This window comes from Hemitrygon akajei, chromosome 15 (genome assembly GCF_048418815.1).
Source record: "Hemitrygon akajei chromosome 15, sHemAka1.3, whole genome shotgun sequence".
Lineage (NCBI taxonomy): Eukaryota > Metazoa > Chordata > Chondrichthyes > Myliobatiformes > Dasyatidae > Hemitrygon > Hemitrygon akajei.
The window spans coordinates 29401965-29427617 of record NC_133138.1 but is presented as its reverse complement, the minus strand read 5'-3'; the positions used below and the strand labels follow the sequence as shown (position 1 = coordinate 29427617).

Sequence of the window (25653 nt, the reverse complement as noted above, 5' to 3'; positions counted from 1 at the left end):
GATAAAAACCCAATTACTTTCATATTACTATAGACCACCAAGCGAAATTGAAAGTAGATACCCCTGGGCATGGAGTCTTTCAAATATTTGGGCATCATTATGCCAAAAGATTTGGCAAAATTATCAGAATGTAATTATCAGCCTTTATATAAAAAATTAAGGAAGATATGGCAAGATGGAACCTGATTCCTTTTTTCAGTCTCAGTTAAAGGATTGAGTCTATTAAGATGAATATACTGCCCAGACTGTTATATCTCTTTCAGACCCTACCAACAGAGATCAATCAAAATCAATTCAATGAATGGAACAAGATGCTATCAAGGTATATTTGGCAGGGTAAAAGCCCTAGAGTTCATCTCAAAACTTTGCAATTAGCAAAGGAAAAGGGGGCATGGGGCCTACCATCTCTTAGACGTTATTATTTTGCAACACAGTTGAGAGCTGTGATATGTTGGTGCAACCCATCATATGATGCTCAATGGAAAAACATTGAGGAGTGGGTACTTCCCATCCCCATACAAGCAATTTTGGCTGATAACAACCTGCAAAGGTACATAAATACTATTGATAACTCATGGGTGAAATTGACTCGTAAAATATGGAAAACTACTATAAAAGAATATAACCTAGAGGGAGATATTGCAATTCTTAAATGGTGTGTATATGACTCGGATTTTACTCCAAATAAATTGGATGCTGGATTTAAGGACTGGACAGCTAAAGGAATAACAGTTCTTTGCAACATAATGAAAGAAGGAACACTGTTCAGTTTTGAAATTCTTAAAGAGGAACACTTATTAGAAAAACAAGATTTTTATCGATATTTACAGATGCAACAATATGTTAATAAGATGCTTAAAAATGTAGCCAAGGCAAGTATATGCTTGATAGAGCTATTTAGAAAAGCATATAATTCAGATAATGGTAGTAGAATCATTTCAAGCATGTATAAGGGGTTGACAAATCTTAAAACACATTCGACTTCATATATTAAAAGAAAATGGGAGAAGGAAGGAGGGATAATTATATCTGAGGAAGAATGGACAACAATATGGAGATATCAATGGAAGTGTACCAGTTCACAGAAATGGAGGGAGTTTGGATGGAAAAACTTGATAAGATATTTTAATACACACTCTCAGAAATCCCATTATGATAGTAACCTCCCTGTTTGCTGGAGAAATTGTGGAAATCAAAATGCAAATCATTATCATATCTTTTTGAGACTGCCCTGTTATCAAAAACTATTGGAGGGGGATACAGAATGCCCTACAAGGCATCTTTAAATGTGAAATACCCTTAGAGAGTAAGACCATATATTTTGGATATATCCCTCAAGAATGGTTGAAAAGAGATAAATATTTAATGAATATACTGTTGGTGGCTGGTAAAAAGTCTCTTACTAGGAAATGGTTATCACAGGAGAGCCTAACTTTAAATACATGGATGGAAATTACAATGGGCATTTACAAAATGGAGAAGATAACAGCATTTGTTAATCATAAGCTGGAACAATTTGATTCATACTGGGAAAAATGGTTTAACTACATAATGCCTCATAGGCCTGATTTTATTCTCACAACTCAATGAATATGTTGTAAAAAGAAAGATCACTCCCTACTTGTACATAGTTCTTTCTTTTTGTTTTTTTTTCTTTCCACTCTTTTCTATAAGTATATATCTCAGATAAATACTTTGTGGATATTTGTGATATATATGATTATAAGATATATATGTACAATGTCTGAAATACATCTTATGGAAATGTTTGATGATGAACTTCAATAAAAAATAAATTACAAAAAATAAGAAATAATATTCACATCTCAGGTAACACCTGTGTAAAAATGATTAAATCTAGAGCTCACAGTATGTTAGCATAACCAGTAAGTTGTAGATTTAACAACCCAAAAATAGTTGTCAATGCTATTTTGAGTAGGGAATAAATTTTTAGCCAATCTTTCCTGAAAAACAAAGATAGTTTAGCTTATCTTCTCTTTCCGGAAATTAATCTCTTTCTTTCTTTTTCATAAATTCTAAAAATTCATAAGACAAGCATAATGAATTTCTGTTAAATAACTGGCTAAAGACAAAATGGGATTTAATCTTTCTAAAAGTAGCTCAGTAGATCTAATTTAAATAAAGGTTTTAGATAAATTTTAATTAATGCTATTTACAACTAGAAAAATTATTGACAATATTGAACAGTAAAGTTACTAAAAACCATAAGCCAAAACAATAAGTATAAAAATATAGCCTAAGACACAATTTTAATCAAGACTTTGAAAAAACATTTTCTTACATAGTGACATGATCAGGCTCAAATATATGCTTAGCTTTTGAAACCTGTTCTTGTTTTTTTGTTGCACAAATACTTGTAATACCCTGGTTCATAGTTTTTACTGTTATGCTGTATCTATTTATTTCTGCTGTTCTGTGAGAACTACTTGTTTTCAGCTTATGTTTGGGTTATTGTTGAAGAAAAGAAATGAAGAGAAATGCCATCCAATTAGGATGGTCAAATTGATGGAGAGGTTTCTCTGGTGAGGGACACCAAGGTTAGGCTTGAAGCTTTTTGTTCGAGCAGAGATAAAGAGAGAAGATGCTGAGGAGAATCAGTCATAACATATGATCTGGAAGGAGACCCGTTTGATTGAGATGGATTGGGAGCGACGTTCGGAAGGTGGCGTGTGCTTTCACGTTGATGAAGGGCCCAGTGCATGAGTGACAGAGAAGTTCAAGATGAGCTCCAACTTGTGTACATTTAACTGTTCAATTAGAACAGGACCTTTTCTTGTTTGTAATTCTTTACTAACACTTTAGTTAAGACTCAAAAATATATTTCCTTTAATTATATGCAGGTTACAGTCTGTTATTTCGTGGTGTTAATTTGTCACAGAGAAGCAAATGACACAGCATCCACATAAACTGGAGTTTGGGGTGGGATTGAGAGCGCGTCAATCTCACGAGTTTGGTGGGGCCAGAGGTTGTCTTCTCTAGACTTATGTAGCCAAGGAAACCAAAGTGTTTTATACTCAATGCTAGGTTGAACGAGATGAGCACACATGGTTTTCACCTTTAACTGAAATTAGATGATTTCTATCCTTGCTCTTGGTGCTTATTGCTCAAGAAAAAACCTGCTCACACATGTAAGAAATTGAAAACTGCAACAAAATGTTCATTGCTTTCCTCTGGATGGCTGGATACTCTTCATTCACAGAAATCCAGAACTTGTCCAGGAGCAGGTCAGTAAATCTCATCGTGAGTGCACAATTAGAGGGCATCTCACAAAGTTCTTCCTCTTCTCTCAAAGTCATATTCTCAGGCTGAGTAGAAGATTCAGAGAAAGTGTCCCTCACCTGTCATACACTTGTGTTGAAAGGGAGGAAAAATATTGTTCAGTTTTCTCCTGCATTTCTTCCAGCTGGCTGTCAATAAGACTTGAGACTTGAAATATCCTTCCTCACTCTCAAGCCCAAGAAGCAGTGGAAACATTTCAAGATTTCCTTTTGCAACATGATTTTTCCAAAGATTTGATTTCCTTTTGAATCCAAGAAGCTTGGCACTTGAAGTCAATACAGGGCCTTACAGAGACTTGTTCAAATAATTCACATGATGGAAAATGAAGTAAGTAGCTAGTTTCTGCAGCCATTTTTCAGCTTCAAACCACTCAGCAAAATCTGACTTTGTATTTCCTTGAAAGTATTCCTGCAATTCACGTTTCAGCTCAAACATCCTGTTGAGAACTTCCTCTGCTAAGCCACCTGATTTCTGTTTGTAGCAGGAGATTAGCATGCTCTTTGTCCACTTTTTCAAACATTCTCGAGTGAATTGGTCTTTGTGTAATAAAGTTAACTATTTTTGTAACATCAGCTAGGAATTTTTTCATTTGATCTTGAAGATTTTTTGACATCTGCAACTCTCTGTGAAGAAAACAGTGTCTTGTGACAATGTCTGGAGTTCCTTTTTTAACAAGAGAAATGAAACCTCTCATGGAACCAACTATTGATGGGGCACCATCAGTACAGATGGCAACACAAATCTCCATGACAGACTTTTTGTTTCTAGATATAAAGACAAAGCACTAAATGTAGACTGGAAGACATTAAGACGTAGGAGCAGAATTCGGTCATTCAGCTCATTGAATCTGCTCCCCATTCATCATGGTTGATCCCAGATCCCACTCAACCCCATATACCTGCCCTCTCACCATATTCTTGATGCCCTGACCAATCAGCAATCTATCAACATCCGCTTTGAATATACCCATGGACTTGGCCTCCACTGCAGCCTGTGGCAGAGTATTCCACAGATTCACTACTCTTTGATGAAAAAAAATCCTCATCACTTTTGTTCTGAAAGTTCACTCCTCAGTTTTGAGGCTGTGCCCTCTAGGTCAGGATATACCCACCAGATGAAACATCCTTTTCACATCCACCTTATCTAGTCCTTTCAACATTCGCTAGGTTTCAATAAGATCCCCATGCATTCTTGTGAATTCTAATGAGTACAGGGCCAAAGCTGCCAAATCCTACTTGTATGTTAACCCCTTCATTTCTAGAATAATTCCTGTGAATGTTCTCAAATGTCCACACCTCTTTTGCGATAAGGGCCCAAAACTGTTGACAATGCTCCAAGTGCAGCCTGACTCGTGTTTTATAAAGCCTCTGCATTATCTCTTTGTTTTTATATTCTATCCCTCTCGAAATAAGTGCCAAAATTGCATTTGCCTTCTCTACCACAGACCCAATTTGTGAATGAACCATCTGGGAGTCTTGCAAGAGTAACCTTAAGTCTCTTTGCACCTCTGATGTTTGAAGTTTCTCCACTTTTAGATAATAGTCTGCACTATTGTTCCTTTTCCCAACACTGTGTTCCATCTGCCACATTTTAGCCCATTTTTCCAATTTTGTCAAAGTCCTGCTGCAATGGTATTGCTTCCTCAGCACTACCTACCACTTAACCTATCTTCGTATCATCCGCAAACTTTGCCACAAAGCCATCATTTCCATTTCTCATTGACAAACAATGTGGAAAGTAGTGGTCTCAATACAGACACCTGAGGAACACCACTAGTCACCAGCAGTGAACCAGAAAAGGCCCCTTTTATTCCCACTTACTGCCTGTCAGTCATTCTGCTATCCATGCCAGTATCTTTCCTGTAATGCCATAGGATTTATCTTGTTAAACAGCCTCATGTGTGGCACCTTATCAAATGCTTTCTGAACATCTGAGTAAATGACATCCACTCCTCTCCTTTGTCCAACTTGCTTGTTACCTCCTCGATGAATTCTAACAGATTTGTCAGATAAGATCTTCCTTTACAGAAACCATGCTGACTTTGACTTCTTTTATCATTATTCTCGAAGTACCTGGAAACCTCATTCTTAATATTGGACTCCAACACTTTCTCAACTAATGAGATTAGGCTAACTGACCTATAATTTCTTTTTTTTGTCTTCCTCCCTTCTTAAAAAGTGGAATGATATTTTCAATTTTCCAGTCCTCCAGGAAAATGCCAGAGTCAGGTGATTCTTCAAAGATCATGACCAATGCATCCATTATCTCTTCAGCAACCTCTTTTAGGACTCTGAATGTACTCCATCTGGTCCAGGTGAATTGTCCACCTTAAGACTTGAGTTTGCCTAGCACATTTACCTTTGTAATAGCAATGGCACGCATTCCTGCTCCTTGACACTTAAAGACCTCTGGCACACTGCTCGTGTCTTCCACAGAGAAGACTGTTGCTAAATACTCATTAAGTTCATTGGCCATTTCTGGCCCCCCAATCCTTCCTCACCAGCATCATTTTCCAAAGGTCCAATATCAACTCTCACCTCCATTTTATTTTTTATAAAACTGAAAAACCTTTTGGTATCCTGCTTTGATTTATCTGCTAATTTGTCCTCATCTTTTCCCTTCTTATAGGTTTTTTGGTTGCCTTTTTGTTGGCTTTCACAGCTTTCCAATCATCCAAATTCCCATTCACTTTTGCTACCTTACTGACTGAGATTTTAGTGTTTTAAGATTCCAGTAGTCATTTAAAATAATCAGAACTTTTAAAATACATATGGCTGTGATTTTTAGTTAGATGTCTTTTCAGTTTTGCAGGAGCCATTGCTGAATTAGTAAGTTGTTTGCCACAGACGAGCACAATGGTTCAGACAACTTGAATCACCAGTACATGTAAAACTCATTGAAAAGTAGCTTTCATTGTAAAGGCAGGCTTTTTTGTGTCTGTTGTTGACCTATTGCAGTGAAATGACTCAGAAGATTGTAATTCTTCATCATAAACCTTATCAGAATTGTCTGTAGGCCTAGGCCTAGAATCCTCCTCTTGCATCTTACACTTTCTCTTCAAAAATCACCACACTGGACTGTCTTTAGAAAGAAAAGATCCCTCCAATTTTCTGCTGTACCAGTTGAGTTTATTTGCTTCCAGAATTCAGTCGGCAGTGCGAAAGAGGAAGGAGGGAGAGGACTACTAAATAAACACAGTGCTACTGCGCACTACCATACTGGGCTGAGAGACATCAAACAACTTTGTTAACGGGGCTGCTCAGTCACTGCCCACCACAACCACTAGAATCGCACATCACGCAAAGTTCAAAAAAATAATGATTTTTTTCAATCATGAACTCTTGCATAAGACCAGGTGAGAAAGGTGATAGCTTTTGATTTGTTTGCAATAGAAGTAAAGGACAGTGGCTTTTGTTATGCACATAAAATGTCTCTTGCCTGTTTTGTTTGCAAAATCCTACATTAATGACCATGACATTCTAGGACAATTCCAGAGTTGCTCAATGTTATGTCAACCAATGCAGTTGCTCTGAAGCTACCGGAGATTTGGGAGCAGCCTATTAACATGTGGTTTGCATAGATAGAAACCCAGTTCACACTGCGTGAAGTCACTGCAGACATTACCAAATTTTACTCCACCGTAGCAACACTTTGCAGTTCCACTACAGCCAAGGTGGTAAGTATACTGAAAGACCCGCCTGCGCATGATAAATATGTCACTCTGAAGACTCACCTATTACAGATTTTTGGACTGCGTGAGTCTGAGTGTGCCGATCTCCTTGCCTGATGTTGATGATACTATGCCATCAGAACTAATGGACCACAAGCTGCCTCTCCTTGGGGATCACCATCCTTCTTTTATTTTTGAAGAACAAATGCCTGATCAACAGGAGAGGCTTCAAACAGGTCCACTGCCCGAGGATAAAAGGCGGGAGCTGTTTACGGAGCGTAACAGAGCTTTCACCTGCAGCCAGTCAGTGTTTGCATTTAATTAAAGGAAGGCGGGGGCAAGCACAGTGGCCATCATATGAATGCACATTGAGTGGTGATCTTCAAGCTTCAGTGAGTGAGGATGACTCAGAGAAAGCAAAGGAATGAAAAGCTCAGGTTTTCTTCCTCTCATTTTTATATCTGCGCAACTCAGTAGAGAAGACAGGCAGGATAGTGCAATGCTCTACTCACAGGATGTAGGAAGGCAGGGGGACCTCCAGTATCCCTGACCACTACAACTGCGAGAAATGCATCCCAGTGCAGCTTCTAACAAACCATGTTGAGGAGCTGGAACTGAATGAACTCTGGATTATTCGGGAGGCTGAAGTGGTGATTGATAGAACTTATAGAGAGGTAGTTACACCCAAGTTGCAGGACACAGAAAACTGGGTGACAGTCAGGAAGGGCAAAGGGGTTAAGAAGCCATAACAGTGTACCCATGTAGCTATTCTCCTCAACAAAAAATAGATGACTTTGGATGTTGTCGGGGGTGGATGACCTAACAGAGGACAGTCACATTGGTCTAGGCTCTCGCACTGAATCTGTCTCTGTGACTCAGACCGGAAGGGGGAAGAAGAAGCAAGCTGTGGTGATAGAGGATTCATTAGTTAGGGGAACAGTCAGGAGGTCCTGTGGGCGAGAACAAGATTCCTGGATAGTATGATGCCTCCTGGGTGCCAGGGTCCAGTATTTCTCAGATTGAGTCCTCAGCATTCTTAAAAGGGAGGGTGAACAGCCAGAAGTTGTGGTCCATGGAGGTACCAATAACATGGGAGGATGAGTGATGAGGTTCTGCATAGGGAGTTGGGGAATTAGGTGCTTAGTTAAAGGGCAGGACCTTCAGGGTTGTGATTACAGGATTGCTACCAGCACCACATGCTGGGAATGCTAGAACAAAGAGGTTTATACAGTTTAATACATGGCCAAGAAGTTGGTGAAGGAAGGAAGGCATAAGATCTTTGGATCATTAGACTCTCTTCCAGGGAAGCTGGGACCTTTACAGAAGGGACAGTTTGCACCTGAACAGGAGAAGGACTAATATCCAAGGAAAGAGGTTTGCTGAAGCTGCATGGTGGTGTTTAAACTATAATTGCAGGGGAATGGGAACCAGAATGCCAGAAGTGTTAGTGGAGAGGTTGTGGAGGCTGACGTTGGTCAGATCTCAGACAAAGTTAGGAATCACAGGTGTGACAAAATTGAGAAGGGTGAATACAGGTCTGAAAATTTTGTATCTGAATGTGCACAGTATACAGAATAATGTAGATGAACTTTCAGCACAGTTGCAAATTGGCAGATATGATGTTGTAGGCATCACAAAATCATGGCTGAAAGATTATATCTGGGAGCTTAATGTCCAATTGTATTGAAAGGATTTGCAGGAAGGGTTGGTAAAAATTATATTAAATTGTTAGAAAGAGGTTACATAGGTTTGGAAGTTGTTGAATCATTGTGGATAGAGCTGAGGAACTGCAAGATAAAGTGACCCTGATGAGAGTTGTATACAGACCCCCAAACCGTAGTAAGAATGTGGTCTACAGATTACAATGGCAGATAGAAAATGTTTGCCAAAAGAACAATGTTACAATAGCCATGGCAGATTTCAGTATGCAGATATATTAGAAAAATCAGATTGGTGCAGGACTACAGGAGTGGGGACTTCTAGAGTCCCTACAAGATGACTTTTAGAGCAGCTCAAGGTTGAGCCCACAAGAAAATCTGCTATTCTAGATTGAGTGTTGTGCAGTGAAACAGAGTCAAATTGAGAGCTTAAGGTAAAAGAACCTTCAGGTGATAATGATGATAATATGATGGCATTCACCCTGAAAGTTGAGAACGAGAAGCTGAAGTCAGATGTGTCAGTATTGCAAAGGAGATAAGGGAATTACAGAGGTATGAAAGAGCAGGTGGCCAGAATTGATTGGAGAAGAACACTGTCAGGGATGATGACAGAGCAGCAATGGCTGGGATTTCTGGAAGTAATTTGGAAGGCATAGGACATATACATCGGAAAGGGGAATACGTATTCTAAAGGAAAGATCAGACATCCATGGCTAACAAGAGAAGTCAAAGCCAATATAAAAGTGAAAGAGACGGCGTATAACAAAGGTAAGATTTATGGGGAGTTAGAGGATTGAATAGCTTTTAAAAACCTACAAGGCAACAAGACAAAATCTGCAGGTGCTGGAAATTCAAGCAGCACACACAATATGCTGGTGGAAAGCAACAGGCCAAGCAGCATCTATAGGAAGAAGTACAGTCGACATTTTGGGCCAAGATCCTTCGTCAGGACTAACTGAAAGAAAAGATATTAAGAGCTATGAAAGAGGAAGGGGAAGGGGGAGATCTGAAATGACTGGAGAAGTCAGGAAGGGGAGGGATGAAGCTAAGAGCTGGAAAGTTGATTGACAAAAGGGATACAGAGCTGGAGAAGGAAAAGGATCATGGGATGGGAGGCCTAGGGAGAAAGAAAGGGGAAGGGGAGCACAAGAGGGAGATGGACAGCAGGCAAGGAGTGATTGTGAGAGGGACAGAGAGAGAAGAAAGAGGGAGAGAAAAGGGAAAATGGAAAATAATAAATAAATAGATAGATAGATAGATAGATAAATAAATAATATATATATAAATAAATAGACAGACAAACAAACAAACAAGTAAATAAATAAGGGATGAGTAAGAAGGGGGGGGAGGACATTAATGGAAGTTAGAGAAATCAATGTTGATGCCGTCTGGTTGGAGGCTACCCAGACAGAATATAAGATATTGTTCCTCCAACCTGAGTGTGGCTTCATCTTGACAGTAGAGGAGGCCATGGATATATCAGTATGGGAATGGGATGTGATATTAAAATGTGTGGCCACTGGGAGATCCTGCTTTCTCTGGTGGACCAAGCGAAGGTGTTCAGCAAAACAATCTCCCAGTCTGCGTCAGGTCTCACCAATATATAGAAGGCCGCACCAGAAGCACCGGACATAGTATATCACTCCAGCCGACTCACAGGTGAAGTGTCGCTTCACCTGGAAGGACTGTCTGGGGCCCTGAATGGGGGTAAGGGAGGAAGTGTAAGGGCAGGTGTAGCACTTGTTCTGTTGACAAGGATAAGGGCCGGGAAGAAGATCGGTGGGAAAAGTTGGAGGGGACAAATGGATGAGGGAGTCGCGTAGGGAGCAAACCCTGCGGAAAGCAAAGACAGGGGAGGAGGGAAAGATGTGCTTGGTGGTAGGATCCCATTGGAGGTGGCAGAAGTTACGGAGAATTATATGTTGGACCCAGAGGCTGGTGGGTAGTAGGTGAGGACAAGGGGAACCCTATCCCTAGTGGGGTGGAAGGAGGATGGGGCGAGAGCAGATGTACGTGAAATGTGAGTGATGTGTTTGAGAGCAGAGTTGATGGTGGAAGAAGGGAAGCACCTTTCTTTAAAAAAGGAAGACATCTCCTTCGTCCTGGAATGAAAAGCCTCATCCTGAGAGCAGATGTGGAAAAGATGGAGGAATAGTGCAGTACTACTCCTCTTCCCGCTTTGTCTCATGCAAAAATGCTATCCCCCTCTCACAACTCCTCCATCTCCACCGCATCTGCTCTCAGGAGGAGGCTTTTTCATTCCAGGACAAAGGAAATGCCTTCCTTTTTTAAAGAAAGGGGCTTCCCTTCTTCCACCATCAACTCTGCTCTCAAATGCATCATCTCCCATTTCACACACATCTGCTGTCACCGCATCCCCCCGCCAGCCCATTAGGGATAGGGTTCCCCTTGTCCTCACCTGCCACCCCACCAGCCTTCGGGTCCAACATATAAATCTCCGTAACTTCCGCCACCTCCAACGGGTTCCCACCACCAAGCACATCTTTCCCTCCCACCCTCTTTCTGCATTCCGCAGGGATCGCTCCCTATGCAATTCCCTTATCCATTTGTCCCTCCCATCCCTTCCCACCGATCTCCCTCCCAGCAATTATTCCTGTAAGTGGAACAAGTGCTACACCTGCCCTTACACTTCCTCCTTCACCACAATTCAGGGCCCCAGACAGTCCTTCCAGGTGAGGCGACACTTTACCTGTGAGTCGGCTGGTGTGGTAAACTGTGTCCGGTGCTCCCAGTGCAGCCTTCTATATATTGGTGAGACCCAACATAGACTGGGAGACCATTTCGCTGAACACCTACACTCCATCCGCCAGAGAAAGCAGGATCTCCCAGTGGCCACACATTAATTCCATGTACCATTCCATTCTGATATGTCTATCCATTGTCTCCTTTACTGTCAAGATGAAGCCACACTCAGGTTGGAGGAACACCACCTTATATTTCGTCTGGGTAGCCTCCAACCTGACGGCATGACCATTGATTTCTCTAACTTCCATTAATGCCCCTCCTCCCCTTCTTACCCCATCCCTTATTTATTTATTTGTTTGTTTGTTTATAATTTTCCCTTCCTTTTTCGTTATCTCTCTCTGTCCCTCTCACAATCACTCCCTGCCTGCTCTCCATCTCCCTCTGGTGCTTCCCCCCCACTTTCTTTCTCCCTAGGCCTCCCGTCCCATGATCCTCTCCCTTCTCCAGCTGTGTATCCCTTTTGCCAATCACCTTTCCAGCTCTTAGCTTCATCCCCTCTCCTCCTGTCTTCTCCTATCATTTTGGATGTCCCACTCCTCCTTCCACTTTCAAATCTCTTACTAACTCTTCTTTCAGTTAGTCCTGTTGAAGGGTCTCGGCCCGAAATGTCGACTCTACTTCTTCCTATAGATGCTTCCTGGCCTGCTGTGTTCCACCGGCATTTTGTGTGTGTTGCTTGAATTTCCAGCATCTGCAGATTTTCTCGTGTTTGGGAATCCTTTTGTAGGATTCTTTAAAAGATATTTTGTAGCTGGAGCCTGTGATGAAGAAGGCAAATGCATTGTTAGTGTTCATTTCAAGAGGACAATTATATATAAGGATGAATGTAATGTTGAAAGTTTATAAAACATTACTGAGGCCTCACTTGCAGTGTTGTGAGTAAAGAATTGAAAGGCTTGTCAAATGGAGAGTGTCTGATGGCTCTGGGCCTGTATTGACTAGAACTCAGAAGAATCAGGGCTGATCTCATTGTCACCTATTGAATGGTGAAAGGCCTTGATGGAGTGGACGTGGAGAGGATGTTTCCTAATGTGGGAGAGTCTAAAACGAGAGCACACAGCCTCCGAATAGAGCAGTGTCCATTTAGAATAGAGATGAGGAGGAATTTCTATGGCCAGAGGGTGGTGAATCTATGGAATTCTTTGCCCAGGCAGCTGTGGAGGCCAAGTCTTTGTGTATACTTAAGGCAGAGGCTGACAGATTCTTGATTGGTCAGAACATGAAGGAATACTGGGAGAATGCAGGAGATTGGGGCTAAGAAGAAAATTGGATCAACTATGATGAAATGATGGAGAAAACTTAATGGACAAAATGGCCTAATTCTGCTCCTATGTCTTATGGTCTTATGGTCAAGTTCATACAGCAAACACAAATACTCCAATGAAGGACTATTGGGAGATTTCTGAAATGGTTAATAGTCTACACTCAGCCTTATTGATCTATTGTTCATTACTAACACCCTGTCTGACCCAGGTGCTCGAATGAGCGTGCTGACGGTATTGCCCATGCAGCAGAACACATTGAACCCCTGCTGGAGATCACCAACAGCAGCAGGATATGGACTTATGGGACACGACATGTGACACTCTGCTTCAGTGAACGAAGCTCATGGGGGTTTTTGTCTTGACTGAGGTTGCTCAACCTCAACTCCGCACAGATATCCTGTACACCATAGGGATGTTTGTAGATATGCTGGTTTGTGGATGTAAATGACTTTATGTCATCATCTTGAACACCTGGAAAATTTCCAAAGGCAACTCTGTCTTGCACATGCACACCTCATGTGAATTCACTTGCCTGCTGGGTAAATTCCTGCACTTCACCAAGCCCACAATTTCCAGTACAGTCACAAAGCATGAGTTCAAGCACCACATTTCCATGACTGGCTCGCTAATTCATGCCCTTGTGTGTAGACGAGACTCAGAAAAGCTGGCAGCACAAAGGCTGAGTTTGCAAACATGGAAATGGTTTGCATTTTACACATGTTGAATAGCCTTTGGGGTTTGCCCTCCACGTGGTCCCTAAATCTGATGGTGCTTGTCATCCAAGCAGCAAATACCGCCATCTTAATGATGCCACCACCCTCGATCCTTTCCGGGTTGAACATACTCAAGAATTTTCAGTACATTTAGCCAAAAATGTAAGTTTTTTCTAAAGTGGACAGTCAGAGGCTACCACCAGGAGCCTGTCTCTGCTGGGGACAATCCCAAAGCCACTGTTATAAATCCATTTGACCTATTTGAGTCTGGGTTAAAAAAACATGCAGCACAGACATTCCAGCCACTAATGGACACTAGCTAAAGGATTTTAATTTTCTTTTTGTTTTCATGAACAACATACTTGTTACCAGCACATCCAAAACTGAACACTTATCACATCTCCACGTATTTTCAGGTGTTTAAGCCATATGAACTGATTATTAATCCTGCCAAATGCCAGTTCAGGTAATCTGCTATTGACTTTTCCAGCCAATGCATCTCTGCAAAATGTGCAACAGTCCTACTGTGAAAATTTCCCACTATCATGGACTACTAAAGCCCTGTCAGAATTTTGAGGTGTGGTGAATTTCTTTCTCCATATCATTCCTAGAGCTGCTGAACTTATGCTCCCCTTGTATAGTGTCCTTAAATCCAGTGCTTGTGTAGTCAGCCAATATGATCAAAGGATTTGACAACACCAAAGGAGCTCTTTCAAACGCGACTCTACTGGTGCACTCACACCCCAATACACCAATTACCATCACAACTGACATCTCCGATGATACTGTGTCTGCTGTGCTTGAACAGTTTGTTGGAGGTGAGTGACAACCACACACTTTATTCATTCAGCAGCTCTGTCCACTTGAGAGGAAGTACAACACATTTGACCGCATGCTTCTCAGTCTCTTTCTGGCCATTCACAGCATTCATTGACCACAAACCCATTGTGCACATGATGTCCAAAGCTTTAGATCCGTGGTCTGCATGGCCGCAATGCTACCTGGCTTACATTTCAAAAATCACAGTCGACTAACAGCACATCGAAAGGAAAAATAATGCTGTGGCTGATTGCGTCTCACGGCCCCCCCTTGATGCCAAACACATCAGGGTTGACTATGCCGGCATGACAGCTGACTACACTACCAAGCCAGAGGTCCTGCCCTACGTTTGGTGAGTTCTGAGGAGTCCTTGCAGAGTAATGGGTGACTGATAACACATGTTGTTCATAATATAACCTTCTCTACACAATTCACAAACACTGTCATTAATTTGGTGTGTTCATTTCAAGAGACAGTGTCTGACGTAATGACATCAGTGTAAGGTTACTATGTTTCATTTCACTGTAATAAAATAAAAGCCACAGCTTTTGTTAAGCCTGTAAAATGACTCTCACATGTTTTATTCACAAAATCCTACACAAACCAGAGAGCCTTACTTCAGCTGTGTAGAAAATGTCGGAGAATATTGCTTGGGGCAGGGAGTTCTCACATCTATATGACCAATAATAGGAATAGACAGCATGCCTTGTGTGGGGCATCTTCTCTTACAAACTTGATTGACTTTTTCTGAGGAATGACAAAGATGATTGGTGAGGGTAGGGCAGTGGATGTTGAATACATGGACGTGGAAAAGCTTTCAACATGATCCCCAGTGATCAACTGATACAGAATATAGAACCACATAGGATCCATGGAAAGTTGGTAGATAGGATTCCATTTGGCTTGGCTATAGTAGACAGAGGGAAGTGGTCTGATTGGAAACTCAGAGAGCAGACAGAGGGAAGTGATAGACTGGTGTTAGTCTGACTGAAGGTCTGTGACCAGTGGTGTACCACAATGATCATTGATACATGTCAATGATTTGGAGAAAAATGTAAGTAATTTGTTCAGTATTTTTTCAGTTGACATAAAATTTGGCAGAACTTTGGATAATTGAAAAGTTTCACTAAGAATTCAATAGTTTATAGATAAATTGGGACAGTGCAATGCCCGATGGAATAGAAACCAAAGCAATATGATGTGTTGAACTTTAGGGGAGATTGGTAGCGGCCTTGAATTTGCAGCCAGGGAAGGTGGTAGAAGCAGATACAGGAGCAACATTGAAGAAGTATTTAAACAAGCTCGAGATGAGGCAGAAGTGTAGAGCAATATAGACCATGTGCAGTTTAAATTGTATCATGCTTGGCAAGGACACTGTGAAACAAAGAGCACGTTCCTGTGCTGCCCTATTCACATTCCAAGGAGGGAAATTCCCCAATTTAAAACATACTTATAATCTAGAGCAACACTGTTATGGCTCCTCCAAACCTGATGTTTTTTAGAGATTGTAGTTTTTTTGCCAATTTTCAAACACAAACAAGTGAACTCCACCAAGAGCCTGTCCTGATCCAATCTTAAGGATGCCATGAAGAGAAAATCTCACTAACACCTGTATTTCCTCAGGAAGCAAGAGAAATTTGACTTGCCCCCATTGACCCTCAACAACTTCTATTGATGCATCATGGGAATCATCCAATCTGAATGTATCACACCTTGGTATGGCAACTGCTCTGCACTTGACTACAAGAAAATGCAGAGCTCTAACACAGCCCAGCACATTGTGGAAACCAGCATCACCTCCATGGGCTCCATCTATACATCTTGTTGCCACAGTAAAGCAGTCAAAATAATCAATTCTCTTCAAGAATTCTCTACCACTGGACAGAAGATACATTGCACTGAAAGCATGTATCACCAGGCTCTACAACAGCTGCTATCTCACTGTTATAATAATGTTGATTAGCTCCCTGGTATGATCAGATGGACTCTTTATCTGGCAGTTGAACTTGTTTTGATATTCCACCTAAATATCTGTCTGCACTGCACTTTTTCTGCCACTGCTGCACTTCATTCTGCATTCTGTTTCTGTTTCCCCAGGTACACACAGTGGAATGAATTGGTCTATATGAATAGCATGTAAGACAAGATTTCCACTGCACTTGTGACAATGATAAACCAACACCAATAAAAAGCACTATTTTCTGATGAGTATCTTCAGTAATTAGCTCTGGATCAGAAAACAGTAACTTTGCAAAAGTTACATATTTTTGATACTTTCAGATATTTCTCTCTTTTCAAATCATTATGCAAAACATTCAGTCTTTGAAATAGATGAATAATAAGTGTTATGGAATACCAAGATGTGGCAAATTGGAAAACAAGTTGGACCACTGTTCAAATCCTGGTAAAGTTGATGAGATATTGTTTTAGTCTGGAAACTGAAAACAATTTTATGCAGACTGTAAGGTGCAGATTGCTATATGCAGAGTTGTGGACATAAAGACCACATTGGCTTTCTGAGTAACTAGTGCACGATTTCAAGAAACAGGCAATGTACAAGGAATTAAAGCAGCAAGAGGCCATTCAACCCATCACGTCTGCTCTATCGGTATACAGGATCATGTCTGACCTACTTCCTCAGCACCACTTTCTTCTACTAACCCCATGTCCCATATTTGCATGAATATCCAAAATGTTAAAGATTGAGCATACACAATTCTGTACAATAGTAAATCATGAACAATCCCTTGCTTCCAAAAAAATCATTATTTTTTCTCTTTTCTTTGCCTACTCAAGACACCTGAGAATTTTGTATGTTTGAGTGGGATCATCTTGCACTCTTTTAACCTCTGAATAATTCAGATGCAGTCCACTTCATCTGTTCCTACTGAACAATATCCACAGCACCTCAATTGTTGGAATATCTTTGTTGCACATCTCCATGTTACACCCAATACCATCCGCATTATTTTGTGCACAACTTTACTGAAGGAACAGCTAAAAGTCCAGGAAAACCAGATCCACAGTCCCATCTGGTAAGTACATGCACTGAAAATGCAGAAAAAAATGGTGACTAATAATTACTAAAGTACTTACTTTGGGTGAAATCAGACTGAAGAAGCGAAACAAATAAACTGAATATCAGAAGAGAAGACATTTTGCTGCAGCCAATTTGAAGCCTCATTTCACAGATTCCATCCCTTTCCCTGTCAGAGAGAAAAAAATAGTGAAACGTGTAGATCCGGACTCCTGAAATGACCTGAAATAAATCTGAAGTGGATTTAGTCAATGTTTTAAACACCTCAGAATCTGAACAAAATGAAGGCTGTGTATTTGCTCATTCCAGTTGTAAACTGTAACCGTTCACAGACACTCCCTCTTCCTGTTACAATATAGACGATGGCTACTTTTTTCACTTCCAATGAAAATGACTACATTATTTTGGTTCCTCTTTCAGTTGTGAGAGCGGTAAAGAACAGTGCACTTGATAACATTGTCCCAAAATGTTACAATTTGTACTGATCAGGAACTAGTCAAATTGATATAACTGAGGATATAAAGTCAGAGAAGTTATTATATTCTTATGTCTGCCCATGTGTTGATCACATCTACACGGTAACATCATGTAGTGGAATGAGCAGCAGCAAATGCCAACAAACACCTGCTGACAGTCGACATGATCAGAAAATCTAATGAACCAGCCAAATGGCAAATGGACCAGATCAGAGCAGGATGTTGTGAGACAGTGGGCAGTGGGGTCTCATGATTCTCATATTCTCTGACATTGACAGTGTATTTGAGAGATTTTCTCAAATTTAATGGAAATGTGAGGCTCTAACAAGAAAAGACACTCACTGATATCCAGAATAGATTGGCTGTAGTGAAGAGATGCATGTTGATGCTCTCAGATACTGACTCCTTTCTCTGCTGGTTCACTGTAGACTCATGGTCCCACCAAAAAATAAGATGATATGGCAACAGTGTCACCTGGTTTCTCCAACAGCACCCTGGATTTCAGCGTTCTCCACAGACATGAAAGCAATAAGGAGAGCAAGGAACTTCAAGATCTTCATCTCAGTCATGGACTAGATGGGCCGAAAGGCCTGGTCCTGCACTGTACTCTCATGACTCTGTGACTCTGTACATGTTTATATGGACATCCATTATTTGTCTGTCATCATTGTTGACATGAATTTCAAAACCTGTTACTCAACAACGCTGGTGCAATCATAGAAATATGGAACACCTACAGCACACTACAGGGCCTTCGGCTCACAAAGTTGTACCAGACATGGCCCTACCGAAGAAATTAATAGCCTTACCCATAGTTCTCTATTTTTCGAAGCTCCATGTATCTATCCAAAATCTCTTAAAATACCCTATTTTATCCGCCTCCACCACCGTTGCCGGCAGCCTATTCCATGCACACACAACTCTCTGCGTAAAACACTTACCCCTGACATCTCCTCTCCCAAGCACCTTAAACTTGTCCCCTCTTGGGGCAGCCATTTCAGCCCTGGGGAAAAGCCTCTGACTATCCACCTGATCAATGCCTGTCATCATCTCTTACACCTCTATCAGGTCACCTCTCATGCTCTATCACTCCAAGGAGAAAAGGCCGAGTTCACTCAACCTGTTTTCGTAAGGCATGCTCCCCAATCCAGGCAACATCCTTGTAAATCTCCTCTGCACCCTTTCTATGGTTTCCTCAGTTCAAACCTCTCCAAAACATCCGGTGATGGTCAAAGCACACAAGCATTATCAACAGTTTGCTCAGGGCACAATGTCAGTTGTGCCTTTTGAAAGGCATTTAGCAGGTGATTTACATACACTTAATACATATATAAGATTCCATCATACTATCTGATGACTATGTACAATGAAATGACAAGTATAGACCTGGGCTCTGGACAGATCAGTGCCCCCTCCAGCAATGCAAAACACATTAACACTTAATGAATATACACAACTCCATCTTAGATTCTGTTGACCACGGACAATTAAATGACAAGTAGAAACCTGGGGTGTGGACAGGAGCAGGCAGAGACAATGGGCCTACCTGGATAGTCAGTACTGTGGATCTTAGGTACTAGGTAGAAATGGGCAGTGTGAGGTAAGTGAACTCTATGTTTTGTGGCTGTGGATGGGAGCTCTCCATGATTGATGAGGTCAGTGATGGTTCTGGAGTCAGTTTTCTGTTTGCCCCAGTTGGGATCCTATACAAGGAGTAGGTAAGAGTGGAGAGCAGTATATTCTGAGAGCAAAGGTTGGAGGAGGAGAGAGGAGTACAGAAATTGAGATGTTTGATGTCTTCTTGGCTGATCCAGGATGAAATGATCCAGGGCCAGGCAGAAAACCAGTGTGGGTTATCCAGGAAGAGGAGAAGAGTTGGAGACCGGAGAAAAGGTCACCAGTACAGGTTGGGTAATTCTTGCCAAAGGAATGGGCTTTGAGTTGGAGTTGTTGGAGAGGAGAAGAACAGAAGGAATGGTGAAGGCACAGCAGGGACTAGAGCTGGGATTAGAAAGGGAGGGGAGTTGGTGCTGTCAGAGGAAGGGAGAGGGTATGGGTTTTTGGGTCTGAGGACCATGAAGTGATGGTGGTGACTGAAAAGCCGTGGGTGGTCAGTCGATGGCCTGCTCTTGTTCTATGATGAGACCATGGAGGAACAATGCCTTATATTCCATCTGGATAGACTCTCATACCAGATGTCATGTATATTGATTTCTCCTACCAGTAAGTTCCTGGATTGCTGCCTGTGCCACATGGCAGTGATGATTTGACAGAGGAAACATTGCTGAGGATCTGGTGGAAGGAGCAGGGTTTCAGATTGCTGGATCATTGGAATCTCTACTGTACAAAAAGGATGGGTTACACCTGAACCCGGGGGATCAATGTCCTTGCAGGTAGGTTTGCTAGAACAGTGATGGATAGTTGAAAATCACTTGGCAAGGGTTTAGGGAGCAGACTGCTCGGGCTGAGGATGGGGAAGTTGGTATCAAAGAGGAGGCAATTTGTATACCAACAGCACCATCCTCAGCCCTGTCAGAAAGAGCAGGCAAAATTACAGGATGATTTACAGAGTAACCTGGGGATGAAATCAAAAAGAATTTTGAGTACAGGACTGAATATGTTATATTTGAATGCATGCTGTACACAGAATAAGGTCGATGATCTTGTAGTGCAGACAGAGTTTGGCAGGAATTGTGTTTAGGGAATAAGTGAGTCGTGGCTGAAAGATTATTATTGGGATTTTAACCTCCAAGGATACACATTGTATCAAAAGATAAACAGGTAGGCAGAGGGGCTGCAGAGGTGTGTTGGTAAAAAGTTAAATCAAATCCTTAGAAAGATGTGACAGTGGAAGATAGTCATGGGGGTGGTTTCAATATACAAGTAAATGGGGAAAATCTGATTAGTGTCTATTTTAACATGTGCTTCTAAGTAACCTAAAACCACATCCTTCACAATTAAGTCCAACATCTTCCCAACCACTGAGGTGAAACTAACTGGCCTATAATTTCTTTTCTTCTGCTTCTCTCCTTTCTTGAAATGTGTAGAATTCCTATGAGATGGCTTCTTAGAACAGCTCGTGTTTGAGCCCACTTGGGGACCAGCTATTCTGGATTGGGTGTTGTGCAATTAACAGGAATTGATTAGGGTGCTTAAGGTAAAGGAACTCTGAGGAGACAGCAAACATAATCTGATGGAATTCTTCCTGCATCTGAGAGTGACAGTTGTATCAGTCAGATGTATCAGTATTAAAGTGGAGTAAAAGGATTTATGGAGGCATGAGAGAAGAGCTGGCCAAAGCTGATCAGAAGGGGACCGTTGCAGGAATGATGGCAGAGCGGCAATGGCTGGAGTTTCTGGGAGCAATTGGAAGATGTAGGAATCAGAATCAGAATCAGAATCAGGTTTATTATCACTGGCATGTGTTGTGAAATTTATTAACTTAGCAGCAGCAGTTCAATGCAATAATTTAGAAGAAGAAAAATAATAATAATAATAAATAAATAGATTATGGTATATGTATATTAAATAGATTAAAAACTGCAAAAAGAAGAAATAATATATATGTAAAAAATGAGGAATTGGATGGCCGAGGGGAAGAAGCTGTTCGTGAATTGCTGAGTGTGTGCCTTCAGGCTTTTGCACCTCCTTCCTGGTGGTAACAGTGAGAAAAGGGCATGCCCTGGGTGCTGGAAGTCCTTAATAATAGATGCTGCCTTTCTGAGACACTGCTCCTTGAAGATGTCCTGGGTACTTTATAGGCTAGTACCCAAGATGGAACCGACTAAATTTACAACCCTCTGCAGCTTATTTTGGTCTTGTGCTGTAGCCCCACCACACCAGACAGTGAGATGCAGCCTGCCAGACTGTTCTCCACATTCTGTTTAAACTCATCCTTTTCCTTGAAGTGAGACTGTAGTGAGGCTGCCTACATTGTGGGAAGAGAGATGTGATGAAGCACAGAGATTCAGCAACAAAGGTCCAAGTACAGAGACACACAATAAGCTGTGCTCCCCAGTCTCACTCTGCCCAGTCACTGATGCTACCTCTTGTGAAACAATGTGGCAGCAAACTTCCTCTTTCTTCCTAGTTCAGGATGTGGATATCATTGTTGCTCAATGCTGCTGAGCTTAGATAGAAAAGGAAAATAGATCAGGGCTTAAAAGTGGGAAGTTAAAAAGCACAAAGTCATTTTAGATGATTTTGCTGGAAGAACTTTGATCAAGGACCCCCACCATGCAGGCAATGCTCTCTACACACCGCTGCCATCGGAATGGAGAGACAGTTGTCTTAGCTTGTTCACCTTCGGGTTTAGGAACATTTAAATTCCCACGAACATCATGTTCTTGAGCAGTGAATGATGAATTCATTCACCTCATATCAGAAATGATTCCACAAACTATGGAATCCCTTTCCAGGCCTCAACAACTCATGTTCTCAATATTATTCATTTATTGGTTTGTTATTATTATTTATGACTTCTCCTTTTATTGACACAGTTTGTCACCTTTTGCACTTTGGTAGTCTGATCTTATTTGCTAGTGTGTAGTTCATCATTGATTCTATTGTGTTTCTTGTATCTGCTGTAAATTGTCACAAGAAAATGTATGGTGCCTTACATATTACATACATTGGTTATTGATTTGCTTTGAACTTTGAAACTTGCTACCTTAAATTTTGAGGGAGATCTCAAATGTGTGAGCTGGTAAATCAGAGAAAATGTTTCCTCATGAAATGAGTGATTCTGTGAAGGAATGGAATCAGTATTTGTGAGTTCATGTTTATCTCTCCCCTGAATTTTCCTTGAAAACAGATACAAAATGTACATTCATTAAAATTTTCATCCACATTAATGATAACTTCTGATCTTCCCAATCCACCCTGAGACTGAGTTTTGGGAGGCAACTGGTCCTGACCAGAAAACTGAGAGTAAACAAAGTGGGAAACAATGTAGCCAGATGTGTTTGGATTTCAACTTATCTGGAGCAACCTGTGGAAAACTGGGTCAAGCCCCTGTTGAAGTGTTAAGCACAGCTTTGCTCACACCACTTAGGGGAAGGAGTCTGCTGTGAAATGTTATATTTGTGTCATCTTTATCATCCTACCAAAAGATCCACCTCCTACAAGTTCTCCTCGATCAGCAAAAGAAATGGACATGAAACCATGATGAAATGGCAGATGATCTGAATGGCCTAATTATGCTCCTTGGTCTTATGGTCTTATGGTTTTATTAGATCATACGTTCCTTCATTGGAGAAAATCTACTGAATCTATTTCCATTCGCTCATCCAGATCTGCATTTTTCGATGGTGAAAAGATCGATGACCAGGAACCAGACTGGGCTCGATCCAACAAAAGCTGGTGCAAACGTCCTCACTGCCTTGTACAGGCAATGGAATTTGTTGGTAACGGGAGGCTATTGACTTGCTGCATCTGGTTGGATCAGAATCTGTTGCCTCTTTCTGCCATTAGCCCGAAGTCCAACATTGGCAGAAAGGGTTGTTTTTGCATTTCCCAATCACCAAGACAATAATGAAGGAAGGGAGGAAGTGATTCCTCCCCATTCAGGGAGATTGCAGCTGCTCAACAATGTAAATACAAGGAAAATCATTATCTCTATATTTTGTTCACATTTCAAGGACTCTGCAACTCATGATCTGAGAATTTGTTTTTTTTAACCACTATATGGTTATTTGCATTTTAATACCATGAAATACAGCTTTTACCTTCCTATACTTTATCTTATTCAGAAAATACATAACTTACTGTATTAACACAACAAACAAGACAGCACAAACAAAAAAAGCACAAAAAATGCTTCTCCTATTTCAACAAGTGGTAATCTATATATAAAAATGTAAAATTTAACAGGTATTTATAACACAATTCAAAAATCAATAAATAAGTAATATAAATGTTCTACAAATTTTGGAAGCTGCATTGTCTACAGAAGGTAATACTCTTTTAATCTTCTGTTAAGTCCAAATCCTTGACATAGTTAATGAAGAGTCTCCATGTATTCTCAAATTCTGCTGTTTAGACCTTAATATATAGGTTATCCTTTCCAATGGGAGGCTTGATAACATCTGCCTTATCCATTGAGTAGTGCTTGCTCTATGAGTACTTTTCCATAATTGTGCAATACATTTTTTAGCATGAAGTAAGCTGAGATCTATAAATGCTTGTTCATTTTTACTGTAATTATGTTTCTCTAGGTACAAACCCAACAGAACGAGTTTAGGATCCAGTGAAACTTGTTTTGAAATAATTTTCTCGATTGTAGCTCGTACCTCTTCCCAGAATGCTCCAGTCTCTCTACATTGCCACATACAATGAAACAATGTACCTCTAGCTTCTGTACATTTTGTGCATATGTCTGATATGTTTTTGTTGTATCGGTTTAATTCCACTGGTGTGACATATGTCAACATTAACCATTTGTACTGTATCAATTTAAGGCAAGTGTTTACTGACTTAGTATGAGCATTGGTACAAACTGTTTTCCACTCTTCATCCAAAATTTTAAGCTGCAAATTTTCCTCCCAAGTTTTCAATTTGTATTGTGAATTTTCAGACAAGCAAGATACCAGCAAATTATAAAATTCCGAAATGATATCCTTTTTTAAACTGTCCTTTATCATAATTTTTTCCAAGTGTGAATGTAGGGGTCTGGTACGTGTGTTGTTTTGGTTTACCTTAACAAAACTTCTTAGCTGGAGGTATTTGTAGAAATGTTTACTATTGAGGTTAAAGGTACACCTCAGCTCCTCAAAAGATATCATAATGTCTGAGTCTGCTATATAAATGTTTTGAATCATTTGAAGTCCCTTGGATTTCCATCCAGAAAATATATTTCTGAGATTTATATGGAACAATAGGAGAGCAAGACTTTGTTTATCTTTATTGTATTTGCCATTTGATCGAGGGGGTCTAAGATGTCCAAATGTCATGTGGTATTATTGGGCTGTACAGCTGAGAACTATTATGATCTATTTTTCAACAAATGGTTCTCCTCACTGGATAGAAATGGAATCTCACGGTCTAAAATTACTTCTTCCTTTATAACATATACTCAGATACAGTTAAAAAATTACAGAAGCAAACTAAAAATCCAATGGTAAAGCACATGATAAAGGTATAGTATTATGTAAAAACAATATTTAAAGGAACTATATTTATTATCACAATATAGTCCAATATGGGGCAATCAGTTCTTTGTACCAGGAAGAGCAGATGCGACATTTAAAGAATGGAAATCCAAGGGAATTCAAATGACTCAGAATTTGTTAGTTTGTTCATTTATTCATTTATTTATCTACTTCTTTATTTTTGTTGTATTTTCACAGATCGTCTTCTCTCTGTGTTGTTTTCATTGATTCTATCCACTTTCATTGTTCTACTGTGAATGGCTGAAAGAAAATTAACCTCTGGATAGTATAGGGTGTCAAATTCATTTGTATGTCATGTAAGTACATTGACAGAAACCTGATTTGATCCGGACTAACCAATCATGGGGGATGGATAACTAGGGTATAAATGTCGTCAGACTGGATGTGCCCAGGCATCATCCCTGGTGAAGATGGCAGAACTTGTCATCAAAATGTCGGTTATAATTGACATCTGTACTCAACCGGAAGCCTGAGAAGAGTTTATAGGCACATACAAGCTTTGTATTCTCAAAATTCGTTTTTGAAGGCCTCCCACTTTCTAAGCACACCATTTACAGGAAACAGCCTATCTCAATCAACACTTGCCAGATCATTTCTGATATCATCAAAATTGGCCTTTCTACAATTTAGAATCTCAACACGGCATCAGACCTATCTCCTTGAATATTTACTTTGAAGCTAATGGCATTGTGGTCACTGGATGCAAACTGTTCCCCAACACAAATGCCTGTCACATGCCGTCTCATTCCAGAATAGCAGATCTAGTATTGTTTGCTCTCT

General features: G+C 40.6%; 1 protein-coding gene across 4 annotated transcripts in view; it reads right to left on the bottom strand.

Moving 5' to 3' along the window:
• Positions 1-17568, bottom strand: part of LOC140739576 (uncharacterized) — a 56601-nt gene extending 39033 nt beyond the window's left edge. For 2 of the 4 annotated variants that reach the window (XM_073067968.1, XM_073067970.1), the window contains exons 1-2: positions 17493-17568; positions 17288-17397 (exon numbers count right to left, since the gene is read on the bottom strand). In XM_073067968.1, coding sequence (XP_072924069.1) covers positions 17288-17375 — 88 coding nt within the window. In that variant the 5' untranslated portion in view covers positions 17376-17397; positions 17493-17568. The other 2 variants (XM_073067969.1, XM_073067971.1) reach the window with 2 other exon arrangements.
• Positions 17569-25653: the final 8085 nt, after the last annotated feature.